Source organism: Drosophila virilis, chromosome 5 (assembly GCF_030788295.1).
Source record: "Drosophila virilis strain 15010-1051.87 chromosome 5, Dvir_AGI_RSII-ME, whole genome shotgun sequence".
NCBI classification, from domain to species: domain Eukaryota; kingdom Metazoa; phylum Arthropoda; class Insecta; order Diptera; family Drosophilidae; genus Drosophila; species Drosophila virilis.
This window is the reverse complement of record NC_091547.1, coordinates 21,928,189-21,943,650: the sequence shown is the minus strand read 5'-3', so window position 1 is coordinate 21,943,650 and position 15,462 is coordinate 21,928,189. Positions and strand designations below refer to the sequence as shown.

The window sequence follows — 15,462 nt, the reverse complement described above, 5'->3', positions numbered from 1 at the left end:
CCCCTTTTCTAAATGTGTGAGATAAAATGGGCGTGAAATATATGATGTGTGTTTGATATAGACGTTATGTTTATGTGTGTGTGTGTGAGAAAGCAAATGACATTTTGCAGCATAGCCAAGCGGATGCGTAGCGATTCGAGGGGTATCTAAGTTGGGGCAAGTTACCAGAAAGTTGCTCGAGTGGAACACAGGCTAGGCGTGGTATGTATATTGTTTAAGCCGCCTCCTTAATTACCAGCTAGGCAAAACTTGCTGGCAACTTTCTAATATACACGCACTCAATTTACTAGCAACTTCTGCTCTACTTAAAATCAATTTGTTCATTCTAAAGGCCTTTCGCACACTGTGCCGTCTTGACAGGCACAAAGCTGCAATTCGTTTGTAATTCCCAAATTGTTTAAGCCTGCAATTGTTGAAGTAGTTGGCTTATAATAGCAGAATCGCTTGCTGCCACTGCCAGAGCAACTACAAATAAGTATTGCTGCTGATTTAAATCAATTTAAATTAGTTTAAGGATATCAGTTGGTTAAAGGCTTTTCGCTGCTAAGCAGTTGAATTAAAGCTAAGTCTTAGACAATAATTGGTCTGAGATGGACAACTTTAAATAGTGGATCCAACCTTGGAAATAAAAGCAACTAAAAATACGCTTATTACTGACTGCTTTTGCTGCTAATAGAATAAGAATATTGTTAAGGAGTTTTAATAGAATAATGGACAATTATAACACAAAGCTAACCTTTGATAATAAATTGAAGTAAACTTTATAGTTCTCAAACAAGAAATCAGATTCTTTGCATATGAAAAAAAGGTACCGATCCTGAGGCGCGAAACAGTTACGATTCAGTTACTTTTGAGCTAGTTTCAACAGCTTTATAAGCGATTAATCGTATGGTACGGTCTCCCTGACCTGATAGATTAGCTATGAATAGGAGGATGTGTTGGAATAGGAATGCATTAGCTGACTCTTAAGGATAACTGTAGCTAGGGTACACTACTCATCCGCTTGGCTTGATGTTTGAATGAATGTTTAGAGTGAGAGATCGCAATATGTACCCGTGATTGTTGGGGGCTCTGTGATGCCCTCACCTTGATCGCAGTAGCGTCCACGCTGGCCGTGCTTGCATTTGCACTGATAGCCATCCCTGGAATTGGCATTGGGCACGCAGCGACTGCCGCGTCGGCACTTGTGCTCCGCGCAGGGATCCACAGGCTCCTGGCAAGATAAAAAATGCAGCTTAGTTAAGGATCTAGACATTGGTGAGACAACTCTGTGTTAAGACTTACCTCCTTGATGTGCGGCGTCTCGTCCATGAAGTCCTGCTCATCATCCTCGTCACCCTCATTGGGCTCACCCTCGAGCAGGGCACAGCCTGGCGTGATTTTCTGCTGACGCTGGGCATTGCCAAAGTCGACTAGCTTGTGATTGATCCAGACCTCCTTCATGCAGCCCTTAAAGCTGGTCAAGTTGCGTATCTGCCAGTTCTTATACGCCTGCTGGGCCGGCTCCACGGGCAGACCGCCCAAAAACATGGGCGTGGTCAGCTTCAAATAATCATTGGAGCCCTCATTGATAATGGACCGTGCCAGGCCGCGATCCACGCGCAGTGTAAAGTTCTTCTTGATGGCCAACAGCTCAACCGCATGATATTTGCCATCGGCAACCATCTCAAAGCTGTACATCGTGGACACCGGATAGTTGCCGACGTCATAGCTAACGCGTATGCGTCCATTGAACAGCTCGACGGCCAGATGGGCGTCCTGTCCATCGTACATGAGTATGCCATTCTGCTCGGCGCTGCTGAACACAATGGTGACATTCGCCTCGGGTCTCGTGCGCAACGGCTCCAGTTCAACAAATGAATTGTTGTGAACAAAACTGATGCTGGTCAAATACTCGCACCATTTGCCCGTATAGCCGGGATGGCATTTGCACAGATAGTCGGAGCCAGCGGCATTTGGCTGAAAGCAGACGCCGTGCTTGCACTCGTGATTCTGGCAGGGCGATGTCTGCGGATACATCATGGAGATCATGTTGTGACCCTCACAGTATTTGCCCGTAAAATCGTCGGGGCATTTGCAAACATAATCGTTGATGCCGTCGATGCAGGTGCCGCCATTCTGGCACATATGATTCTGGCAGTCATCGATGTTATCCGTGCAATTGATGCCGTGAAAGCCCGCCATGCACTCGCAGCTGTAGTGGGTGAAGTGATCCAAGCACTTGGCGCCATTCGCACAGGGATTGTAGTCGAGACTGCAGAACTGTATTTTCGTGTCGCACCATTCGCCCGTAAAGCCGGGCTGGCATTCGCAGCGATACGACTGGACGCCATCAATGCAGGTGGCATTGTTCTGGCAGCGTATATTCTCGCCCAGGCAGTCATCGATGTTCGTCTCGCAGCGGGCGCCCGTATAGCCCGGCGCACACTGGCAGCTAAAGCGACCCTCCTCGAGCACCGTGCAGGTGGCATTGTTCCGGCAGGGATTGCCGTAGCAGGCATCGATCATGTACTCGCAATGCTTGCCATGGTAGCCCGGCTGGCAGAGGCATTGATAGTCACGCTGTGGCAGGGCCAGGCACTGGGCCTTGTTCTGGCACGGCTGCTCGTAGCAGGCATTGCACTTGGCCAGGATCTCGTTGCGCACCTTGCCGCGGCACGCGAAATTCGACGAGGGCGTCGACAATATCAGCTTATCCTTCATGTGCTCCGGCTCTGCGCAGCGTGCTATGCCCGGCTCCACATAGTCCAGCTTGATCCAGTCCGAGAACCATTTCAGTGAGCAATCGCAATACAAGGGATTGCTGCCCAGGGCACTGCACGAGAAGGACGGAAAATTGGGTGACGGGGTCTGCAAAGGTTACGAGGCACAATTTTCCATTTTACTACTCACATGTGTGTCAGCGACTTGAGATCCTCGAAGGAGCCCTCCGGCAGCATGGATATCCGATTGCCGTGCAGCGAGAGCACGCGCAGATTATTTAGACCAGACAACGCATGTCGTTGCAGGCACTGCAGTCGATTGTACGAAATGATGCTGCAACAGCGGAAACGAAATGTGGCCAAAACGAATGAAAATCAAAGGAAAAAGAAGATGGGGAAAATGAAACGTTTACCAAATTGCAGACACATGCGGCACATCCATGATGAAGAAATGAAAGTAATTGCAAAACGTTTTTAACCAGCCACCAGCAAATTGAAAAGAAATGCGCTGAGCGTGCGAAACTAACAACTGCTCGACTATTCCGATACCCTGTAAGGGCTTCAATTGGTCTCGAATACGACCAGTTAAAGAACAGACGAATTTTCAAATATTATTGCATAACTTTAAAGCTTTAGACACTGCGCTTAACTTTATTTGTGAGCGTCGGACTAGCAAGCGAGAGGTTGCTGGTTCAAAGCCAGCAGCAATTTTCAATGTTAACACTTGTTTAAAATACTATTTAGTTCTTTTCAAGCTAGATGCGAATGCATACGCCTTTGGCTGAGTCAATGCGTGCAGGGTATATTAAAAGGCACAGCTTTGATTGCGGATAGCGCACACAAGCGGCATCAAGCGGCAGGCGGCGGCGACAGAGGTAGCGGCAGCAGTTCGACGGACTATAGGTAGGGCAGAGCGGACGACAACAGCTAATGCTTAAGCACGAGTCACGACTTAACGTCTCGAATGAATTTCGTGGCCGGTTCGAGACGAGCCCAGGCCAAGGGTGGCGGCCACAGCCGCAGCCACCGCACCAGAAAGCCACAATAAACCGCAAAATGCAATTGCCGCAAAAAAGCAGAAAGCAGAAAAAAGCAAAAAAAAAACTAAAAAATTGTGTCAAGCCCTCTTGAGGTTGAAACGTTTCGATTTTCGTGTTGCCTTAATGCCCAGTACGAGTACAAGATTGCGAGTACGCGTCCAAGTCTCGATTCCAAGTCTGGAGCAATTAAAAAGTCATTAGAAATGCGCCCCATACTTACAGCGTGGATAGCTTGGTCAGATTGGCAAAGGTGTAATTGGACAGTATGGTGATTTGATTGTTGCTGAGATCGCTGCAAATGAAGCAAAACAATTTTGTGTTTAAATGGAAATGGAGGCAACATTTGCAGTATATGGTGAACTTACAGTCGGGTGAGTGCACGCAAATGCCTGATGCGCTCATAATGTATCTGTTCGATCTCATTGGACTCCAGATACAATTCGGATGTCTCGGCTGGTATGCCGCGCGGTATTTCCTTCAATTGATTGCGTGAACAGCGGACCACAGTGCCGGTGCACGTACAGGCCGGCGGACAATAGCCATCGCCGAGGCAGCCTTCGTTGTTCTCGCTGCTGCATTTGAATTCGTTGTGGGGCAGATCCTTGATTTGCACATCACGTACCTTCGCTGGGGCAGCACAACGTGCTGCTCCGCCGTTCAACGATTTTTTACGCAGCCACTCGGCGAACCAGGCCAAATGACAATTACAATTGAATGGATTCGATGCTAGATTCCTACAAAATTGATAGATAAAATGCACTCGTTTTATTTCAATTAGTTTCAAGTACGCGCTGTGATTTTTCAATTGCTCGGGCTGTTGAGCTTAATTTGAGCTGAAGGAATTAGCCAGCTTAGAGCTTTCAAAGCACCTGAAAGCTTTAAGTGGGATTTAATGCATTGAGTGAGTGCAATTAATCTGTGCTAAATGTGTTTTAAGTACACTCAATTAAGATGCTTTTAAACTTTAAGCTTATTGTAACTAGGCACTTTTTGAAGAAAAATATGTTTTCTTAAAATACGGAATCGATATTATTCAGCTTTCTTTCTGCACATTTGCGACTTTGTGAAAGCTTTTGTAACTTATGTACACTCTTCTACTTAACTTAATAAACTATTTGATTGACACTAGCACATAAGTGCTTAAAGCTCAAAGCGAGATCGATCCTGCAAGGTTTTAGGTTTCAATGATTTCAATTAATCAAACTAGACTCACGTTCAGCCTAAAGCTCTATTGATTTAATTTATATATATTTATACAGTTTATATCTATTTAATGTATATTCATCGAATTCGTCTCACGTTGAGCTGAAAGCTCTATTGATTTCATTTATGGAGCTTTCTTTCTGCACTTTCGAACATTCTGTTAAAGCTTTTGTTATCATATAATTGTAGCATACTGTTCTGGTTAACTTAATTGAATATTTGATTGACACTAGCTGTAATTGCATTATGGCCACACTGATATTTCATAACAGCTTGGCCACACGCAGCTTTGAATGGTTTCATTAATTATTTCCAATTTTGCACTTTTGGCATGCAAATTGTTTGACAGAGCCATATGTTTCACTTATACACATGCAGGGAGGGAAGCATAAGTGTGCTATAAGGCCTTTAATTATGCGCCCGGCCGAAAGCGAACGAAACAATGGCTCACAAATTACATTGGCAATTCCGAACGTTACACAAGTCCAAGTCCAGACTAATTTAATAAGCAATGCTGCTTTGTCATGCTATCAGACGTTGGCAGCTGGGTGTGCGAAAGGCCGCAGGCAACTAACTAACACTTTTAGCCAGGCACCTACTGGTCTCCTTCTACTTCTACTTCTCCTTCACCTCCTCCGCCGCATCCCAGCCACCTGAATGGATGGAGCATGTGGGCGTCGTGTGGTGCACAGCACTTAATGACTTTCATTGATGCTATTTATTAGCTAGTTAAATGAATTTTACAATAATTTTAGATGCGGCAAACGAACCACAACACCTCCCAGCAGCCCAGCGCGTAACCAACACACCCGACTTGCGTGTACAGTCAAACCTAATTAAGTTGAACCTTAGCTAAGAAGCATATGTTTATTCCAGCAATCATTTCTTTTCTTCTATTTTGTTTATAAATCATAAAAGAGCTTTATATTTTTTTAAATAACTATTAAATGATGCATAAAATAATATGCTTGGTTCAAATTCATGTTAACAAGGTTTGCCTGTATTTGAAAAATGATTTTAATGCATTCTCCATTTGCCATTAATCTATAAAAAGCAATTACAATTTATCTCAATTTGGAATGCAAATGTGTAAAAGCCAGGCAATATATTGTGAACTACTTTTTTTTAACTATTTTTCAACTTAGTGAGGTTGTACTGTATATGGTTTTGCGCTCTTTATTGAACTCAATTTTAATTAATTAAATCATCGAAGGCAGCGCACACTCACACATGTGTGTGTGTGTGTGTGTGTGTGTGTGTTATGTGTGTTTTGTGAGGGTTGATTTACAGCAGGCGTGCACAACAATGTGGAGCAACACACACACAACACACACACACAGAGTTGGGTTACATGAAGACAGCGGGAGAGCGCCATGCGACGTGTGTGTAGCTCTTATCGTAGGCAGCCCTGCTATAAATTGAAGTTCAATTGAATTATATACAATAGTTGGTGGCATGCAACGAAGAAAAACTGATTTGTTAAAGCAGCAGCAGCAGCAGCCGCAGCCGCAGCAAGTAGCATCAACATTAGCAGCAGCATCAGCAGCAGCAGCATCCGCAGCAGCTTCTGTTTTGATGTGAAAGACGCGGGCAATCAGATGAAGTTCAGCCAGAGAACAATCAAAACCATTAACCTCATTTTATGTGCCTTTGCCCCCTGTGATAGAGAATTTAAGGGCGGGGCAGGGCAAGACAGGATGGGGCGGTGCGTTGCGAAGGTGGTTTGAGAGTGCGGCCAATTAATGCCAAAAGCTAAATCATTTATCTATTGAAGTGCATGCCGCACCGCTTGGCCACTTGGCACAGTTTTAATTGCTATGCATAGCCAGCAGACGCATCAGATGCCACAAAGTTCACTTCTGGCTGAGCAATTGGTATTTCTGCTCAATTAGGGGGCAAAGGGTGCGGGTATGGGCGAGTTATACTTACAAAGACGTCAGCGAGTTGAGATGCTCGAATGATCCAGGCATTACACAAGAAATTTGATTGTCATACAGATTGCTGCAATGGATAGAAAGAGAATAAAAATGATATTAAAAAAATGTAGTTTATATAATTTGTCTCGGGTTTACAAACTATTCATTTCGTGACGATTAGCTCACAATGTAAATCAATCGAATAAGTTAAAAATTACCCTTTAAGAGGTGAGAAAAGAGATGTATATTCCAGATCTGATAAATACCATATATTGCAAACTATTCTCTCCGTTTTCATCCTGAAATTTTCTTTTGCAGGCAGTAGATATATCAAAATCTGTCGGATCGGACTACTGTATCAGTTGAACGCATAGAAGGAAGAGCCATAAGGTATATATATATATATATATTCCTGATCAGTATCAACAGCCGAGTCGATATAGCCATGTCTTTTTGTCTGCTATTCTCTCAGTTGTGTCATGAGAATGTTTATATATATCGAAATAGGCAGAATCGGACCAGAAAAATCGCTTCAATGTGAAGTTCTTTTATGAAGAAGTATTTTATCAAGATATCTTAACCGGATTTGGCATATTCCAGATTTACTTTATCATAAGTTTTATCGATAATTATATCTGTTTTTGTCCAATTTTTCAAAACTATTACAATCTCCTCACATATCTGCTAAATCATGAATCACATGTCTATGTTCGGCATGCCGAATATCGCTTTTCTTTACTGTATTTGTTTTCATTCGTAATTCTATCCACTTACAGCGATTTCAACTGATGCAATCCGAGAAACATTTTGTTGGAGATTTCCTTAATCTTATTCTCGCCCAATTGTAAATCCTGTATACGCGATGCGCCCTCAAAGGCATTCGGCTCAATGCCGGTGAGCTGATTGCGCTTCAGCTCCAGTTTGACCAGATGCGGCAATCGACCAAAGAGACCATCCGAATTAATGCGACCCAATTCGTTGTCGTTGAGCAAACTGTGATAAATGTATATGCACTCAGGTTAAAGGTCATGTTAAATATATAAGCAGCTTATTGCAGATTTACAAGCTTGCCAAGAGGTTTTTTATTAATATTTAATAACTTTTTCATATAAAGTACGAAATAGGTTTTTTAAGTTTACCAATTTTAAATATTTGTCAAATGGTTACAAATTTTGAATTTTTTTAGTTAAAATGTATTAGTTTAAGAATTTAAATAAAGAATTTTAGTTGTGGAAAGAAGTTTGAAATGAATTTATCTATAAATTTATAATTTTCTCGCCCAACTAACTGTCTAAATTTTGCACTTTTTATTAACTTTCATGTGACTATTTGGTCGGTCGCAGGTTCAAATGCAAGATAAATATATATATATATATATTTTATGAGATTCTAGAGAGTCGAACCTTTGGCATAAGTAGGTATAGGTAAGTAGGTACATCTTTTTGAAACAAAAGCTAATCTATAAAAATTCGTTTGTTTTTATCTTTTTTTTTTTTTATCAATTTTTTAAGTTTTAAGTTTTTTTCTAGAAAGTCGCCAGTTTAATATCAGAATATCTGCAGAGTGTTGCTGGATTTCTTGATTGAAAAAGTCCACTTAACTATGAAACATAATTTCACGTAAATTTGAATTTGTTCACAAAAATTTTAAGAACTAACTTAAGGGGCGACCATTTAACGAGGATAATACTTATTATAATTTATGGTATTAAGTATTCTATGAGTTGGTTTTGTTAACTTACAGCTCTGTGGTATGCAATGGAATGTCGCGTGGTATTTCCTTGAGACCACGTCCCGCACAATCAACGGTTGTGCCCTCGCACTGGCACATGGCCGGGCAGTCCGAGTCCATGCGACACTCGCCGGATAGCTTCATGCGCAATTCATCCCAGGAACCTGCACACAATTGTCAAGTGGTTTGGGTGAGTGGGTGTGTTGGGCGGGTGGGTTGGTTTGGGATTGTGGGCGGGGCAGCAAAGTTAAGACATATTCTTTTTCTTGTCTTGTGCCCGACGGGCGCACTTACATTTGAATTTCTCCTCGCGCAACGATTCAATGCGCCGGCGATGCATCCGCTTCGGTGACTCACAGCGTGCTCCACTTGTCTCTATGGGATTTTTGTGCAAATAGTCGGCCAGCCAGCGCAGATTGCAGTCACAAATGAAAGGATTCTTGGCCAAATGTCTATACAAATACATATATATATACGTATGTATGAAAGCATATTTTGTAGTGTTGTAAATGGAAAGAAAGCAAGAAAGTAGCATTGAGCATTTGTACTGAATGGAGCGTAGGGAATCGCTTAAGAGAGAGTGAGAGAGAGAAAGGGGCGGGTTGGGGTGCAAAGAAAGGCAAAACTGTTGTGGATGGAGGCTTGAGACGTCTTAAAAGTGCACGAGCCCTGCGGATGCAACGTTTCCACTGTTTCCTGTTCGTGTTGTTGTTGTTATTGGAGTTGTTGTCGTCAACGTTTTGAAAACTATTTTCAAAGGCAATCTCAGGCCCAAGAGTTGTCCCTGTTAATGCCTTCTGACAGAGCGCCCATAAAATAGCTGGCAACTAAACTTAGCTTAAATCATCTTGTAATTAAACAGCTAAAATTCGCTAAAAGTTATATAATTGCAACAAATTTAACAGTTTGTTATAATATAAGCAAGAATTTAATTTTTATAAGGTATTTTCTATTTAATGCTAAAAGAAACTGAAATTCTTTTTAAAATGTTGAAAAAAAAACCTATTTTCTGAAAATTGAGTAGCTTGTTGTATTCAGATTTATTTTTGATTAAGATTGAATTTCAAGGGTTTGATTTTCCACAAAGACAATATTTAAAAATGTTCATACTTTTTCAACCAATTATTTTTTAAAGATATTTTTCTTGTCTTCAGGAATGAACTTATGTAATAAAATATATATTTTATTTTTTAATATATACAACTTTTTGTATTAATAGAAAACATATTTCTCAGCGTATGAGTAGAGGATTTGTCATAGATGAATGAATAGCTGAATATTTTTAAATAATCCATTTGTATAATTCTCAAATTGTTTTAGCTCGAATATCTAAGCTTTTTTTTGATCTAGATTCGCTTTAAACAATCAACCTGAAACTTGATTCGTATCTGTATAAGCAAATAGCTTGAAACTTCCTTCTTCGAATGAATCAGAATATGTTTCTAGCGAAGTTCCAAAATATGTTTGATACCACATGATATAAATAAAAAGATTTTAAATCATTTAAAAGGATATAATATCAATACGTTGCTGTTGTTTCACGTATATCCCTTTCAATATTATTTTTTTTTTTTATGTTATGTTACGCTTCTTTCTTTTTTTTATCAATATGGTATTTGTAAAAATTAAAAACTTTGACAGACTTCTCTAGGGGAAAAGAAAACCAGAACTACTTAAAACTTGTTTTAAAAAGAAGCTACTGTAAGGCTTTGTTTCTTTAGTTTTTCACATTTTTTTTTTTTGCTTTTAAGTTGACAACCCTGACAAATACTTAACCCACTCAAGCGCGTCGTATACCATCTTAAGAACCGCACAGAGCACTTAAAGTCAGCGCATTTATCGATGCTCAAACTTGCCCTCTCCCCTCTACTAGCTACCCACACGAACCCCCTCTCTTCAGTTGGCCTACAGAAAGCGTACCATCTTTTGTTCGTGGAACATCTTTACGGTTCACAGCCGATATTACGGGATGGGCCATAGAAAAGGCGTTTGCCGATGTTGTTTGGCTGCTAAACAAATGTCAACGCGCGCCGCTGTTGCTGCCAAGTCAAAAGCAACTGCTAAATGCACTTCAGAGGTTTAACACCAAAGTGCCTGGGTGCTCCGTGCTCCTCCATGCAAAGGCTGTTCTAAGGGGCGTCTCCCCACTTGCAACATGCACTCGGCAAGCCATGCCAAAGCCAGCGTCTCAATGGCTGGGCGGGTGGCTGGGCAGGGGGCAATAGGTGGGGGTAGGTAGAGGACTTAGTGTGCAAAGGGCGTGGGCATTTGGGTGTTCGGGGGCGTGGTACTTACACCGTTTTGATGCTCTTCATGGCGTCGAATGTGCCATTAGCCAGCGACTGTATGTTGTTGTCGTAGAGCGAGAGCAAACTGAGGCTATGCAGGTCGCGGAAGGCATCCTTGCGTATGCAGGAGATCTCGTTGGCATTCAGCAGCAGCAGCTGCAGCGAGCCAAGTCCTTTGAATACGCCCGAGGGCAAATCCTTTATTTTATTGCCATACAACACGCTGAAAGCGACAAAAATAAAAGTAAAAAATCAGAGTGCAAAAAAGAAAACAATCAAGAAAAGAGGTAAGCATGGTCCAGGCGGGCGTGCTCGACCACCAGATACCCTAGTTAACTTTACAACACTTCCATCTTTCCTTTAAACACACAAACAGACACACACATACACACGCAAACACGCCGCTCACTGCGCAGTTAATTGTTTGTATAGCATCGGAGCTTATTGTCCGATTTCAAAGAAAATTTTAATGATTTTCGCAAAGTTCAGATAATTGGAAGGAGGTCTCTAAAATATTGAGTTTATTCAGCTTGAATAATCTTCAAGTTATGTTAAAAAGAAATCATTTATCAATACTATGAAAAAGGATGGATATAAAATGATCGACATTTTAAAAAAATCAAGGAGATATCGAAAAAAAGAATATAAATATATAAAATTCAAGTCTCTTGTAGTTTCACACAGACAGACGGACATGGCTATAACGACTCGACTGGCACTGATCAAGAATTTAATTTACCCAATTCATTATGCATTACACATTCTCTGACGAAATGAAGATACCCTACACAATGGCATAATGAATAGAGAACAAATAAAAAAAAATTCAGGCGGGCAGAGCATGTGCTGCCTGCCTGTTGTCCTGGTTGTTTTTGTTCTTGTTGTTGTTGCGGTGGATTCGTGTTGTTGTCATTGCGGGCGGCAACTGGTTTGGCACACACGCACACAGAGAGAGAGAGAGAGAGAGAGAGAGAGAGAGAGAGAGACACGTGGGGGCACATTGTGGCCAACACAGGTAATCTGATGCCTTGTGGTGTTGCCAACGCTTAGCATAGGCCGATTAGCCCCTCAAGCCTGGGCTCAGACCCTTAGGCCCACCAGTGGCTGTCAGGAGTGTGTGACGGACTGACACCACTTCAAAGCTACACACACACACACACACACACACTCAGCGAAGCGACTGCACATTTTGTTGGCAGCAGCTACTTGTTGCTAATGTGCCGTCTACTTACAGCGTGGTTAGCTGCTTTAGGCCACTTAGCGCATCGTGTGCTATGCGCGAGATGTTGTTGTTGGACAGATCGATGCGTCGCAGTCGACGAAAGCTGGAGAAGGATTTCGCTGGCAGTTCAGTGATGAAATTCTGCTCGAGGCGGCTGCAAAAACGAAAAGACAAGAATTAACATGCGGCTAGATGTTGATTTTTTTTTTTTTTTTTTTTTTTGTAGCCATGTGGTTAAACTTACAGTTCGGTTGTATCATCCGGCAGCGTAACGGGCACACTCGTCAAACTCTTCTCACGGCAATCGACAATGCCATCGGCACAGCGACACGGGTGGGGGCAGCTGTTCTCCACGCCGCATTCCATTGGCGCATGCTCGGTGAGACCTGCAAGTAGCAAGCGGCAAGTGGCAAGTGTAAAGCAAACTAAACATATTTAGCTGCCTGTGCACAGCGATTCATTCAGCTCAAGAGCCAGTCAGAGCCACTCTCGGCTTTGATTTGATCCACAGCAGCAGCAGCGGCAGCAGCAGCAGCAAACCACGTAATTATGAATGCTACTGCAGCGCGCCAAGATGCGGCGGTTGGCACAGCTACAACTGGAGCCACAGCTGCCGCTGGTCATAAATGTTTACCCACATAATTCCATAGCATTTTGTATACAAAACGAAAGTCAACAACAAGCTAAGAAAACTAAAGTAGAACTAACCCAACGAATTTCATATACTCTATGTCAACATTCTGGCATCTAAGAGAAACAGATCTTAAAGGTATTTATTTACTAACATCTTCAGATATATTTCTTTAGATCAATTTCATTTTCATTTAATGTTGGCAACTTTTTCTCTTTTAACTTTTCGACTAGCCTGAACTATTATCTTTCGTTTTTCTCCACTGCGAACTTAATCTTCTTTTAACTATGCTCAAGCTATAACAGTAAATGTTCAGCCATTAAGCTCAAGTCCCAACTAAATTCAATCAATAATAATGAAATGTGTCAAAGGGCAGGCAATAAACATAAGCCTAAATCAAATCAAATCAAATCAACGCCTCATTAAGCATTCCTTATGGCCAGCTTAAATACCCAATCGACTGACTGAACAGAGCAACTCTTTATGCCGTAGAGCATAACAAGTACAATGGATGGAAGAAACTTGTTTCATGGCATCGTTTGGCGCACATTTTCCGCTTCATTGAACGCCAGAGTTTGGAGTTTTGAGCTTGGAGTCGGATCCATTGGGGAGGCGGCTTTCCAAATGCTGATTCTGTGCCCGCAGCATCGTTCAGAGCATCTGCATCCCAATCAAGCAAGCGATGACGGCGTTAAACGTTTTTGGCAAACACACGATGATGATGCTGATGATGCCCCCCCCCCGCACACTTTCCTTCCTCAATAACCGCTTATACACTTTGCTGCCTGTTGTTGTTATTGTTGTTGGCTTGAGTGGGCGTCACAGCGTGGGGCGTGCCCTCATATGACTGCTTATGATTTACAATGCTTTGTTTTGTGTGATGCTCGCTCGACTGGCATATAAAACTAATTAATTTGGCATACGGCTTACGAGGCCCCACGACATTTGTCCATTTTTGGGGTGGCTGTGCCGCCCGTAGCGTACGATCTGTGTGGAAACTGTCATGTGGTACCATACCTGAGCATTTGAACTCCTGATCGTGCAGGTCCGCCACGTTTTGGCCCTTCAGCTGCGACGGCGACTGGCAGCGTGTGTAGGGAGCGAGGCGCGGCGCGCTGCGTAGGTAGCGCGACAGCCAGGACAAATGGCAGTCGCAGGCGAACGGGTTATCCGAGAGGCGCAGCGCTCGCAATTTTCCCAATCCCCCAAAGGCATTGTGCGGCAGAGCGGTCAAGTTATTGTTATTCAGTGTGCTGTGCGAAAAGAAAAGAGAAGGAAGGGAAGGGAAGCGGTCGGGTGGGAGAGGGAGATTGGTTAAGAGTTAGGTTGTGGAAAATAAGTTGCATTATTGCATTATCAAGTGAATGCATCTTTGGCTCTTTGCCAAGCTATACTTAGGGATGGGCAACAACATACGAGCATCATTCAGAATCTTAAGGCTGCTTGTAAACTTTACGCTTGGAGCAAGTTTTCATTCAACGCTAAATGAGTTGTTTATCATTTTACAGCACTGCTCAGTTTTCAAAATTGTTGCACTTTTAGTTTTAACAACACTTGTTTGAGTTGCTTGCTATATACTCTGGCGTTTATCAACACTACACAATTTTAGTTGTGATATAAGCCCGCAGCTATTTATGACTCTCAATATAATTTTAAGCATGACAACTTAAAAATGGAGAAAAATATACGTAATGTTTAGAATCTATTTAATTCAATACTAAATGATTTGTTTATCGTTTCACAGCACTGCGCAACTTATGCACTCTTGTCAATTTTAATTTAACAGCACTAATTTAATTTTCTTGTCATTTTAAACTCTTTAAATGATCAGAGCGCCCCCATGTTTGTCCATCCCTAACTGCATTGCCCAACACTTACAGTATTTCCAGCTCCAGCAATCCCTTAAAGGCATGCTCATCCATACATGTGATTTGATTGTTGTCCAGCTGTAAGCTCCGCAGCGACTGGGCGCCCTTAAAGACCCTCCGGCCGACCGTTGTGATGACATTGTGCGAGATGTCCCTGTAAGTTGAGGTGAGGTTGCAGGCAGGCGGCAGGCAGGCAAGCAAGTCAGGTGGAGTCAGCGGACAGGCAGGCAGGTAGGCAGGCAGGAAGAGGAAGTATTTGAGAGTCAGTAAGTGTTTGTTATCTATTGGGGCTACATACTGCTACATACTATATGTAGGTAAGTAGATTTTATATATAAAAAGTCGCTACATGACTACGTTGATTACTTACAATCGCAAAAGACTCGCTGAACTTGTCACAAAGTTTTCAGGTATTGCCTTAAGTCGATTGTTGTTTAGGCGTCTGATTTATAGAGTGAAGTGTTTGGTAATTTGTTTTGGTATTTTTTTTGTTTTGGTATTTTTGTTTTGTTTTGGTGTACGAGCATATTAGATACGCAAAACGAAACGCAACGAAAGTAGAGAGATATGCATAAAACGAAACGAGAAAAAAGATACAAAAAAGTTAAACTCAAAACTCAAAGTATCGCAACAACTAAATCGAATTTTGCACGATTGTATTTCATATAAGTATATATATATTTTTAATATTTTCATTTTCATTTTTTTTTTGTATAGCTACGAGCTATGTGTATCTAGGTCAATAAAGAGCAGCAAATTTGGTTAGTCAAAAAGTGAATTAGTTTGAAAAATCTCATGCACTAGCATCAAATTAGCAACTCATTTGATTGGTTTGCTATCCCAACATGTGAAATATGCACA

The 15,462-nt window shown here is 42.0% G+C and overlaps 1 protein-coding gene across 1 annotated transcript in view; it reads right to left on the bottom strand.

Moving 5' to 3' along the window:
• Nucleotides 1-15,462, bottom strand: part of sli (slit guidance ligand) — a 69,606-nt gene that overhangs the window by 4,596 nt on the left and 49,548 nt on the right. The window contains 15 exon segments of the mRNA XM_032437137.2: nt 1,054-1,213; nt 1,285-2,815; nt 2,893-3,036; nt 3,963-4,034; nt 4,108-4,476; nt 6,875-6,946; nt 7,636-7,854; nt 8,603-8,756; nt 8,887-9,044; nt 10,888-11,103; nt 12,113-12,256; nt 12,347-12,488; nt 13,751-13,986; nt 14,612-14,755; nt 14,972-15,043. Coding sequence (XP_032293028.1) covers nt 1,054-1,213; nt 1,285-2,815; nt 2,893-3,036; nt 3,963-4,034; nt 4,108-4,476; nt 6,875-6,946; nt 7,636-7,854; nt 8,603-8,756; nt 8,887-9,044; nt 10,888-11,103; nt 12,113-12,256; nt 12,347-12,488; nt 13,751-13,986; nt 14,612-14,755; nt 14,972-15,043 — 3,833 coding nt within the window.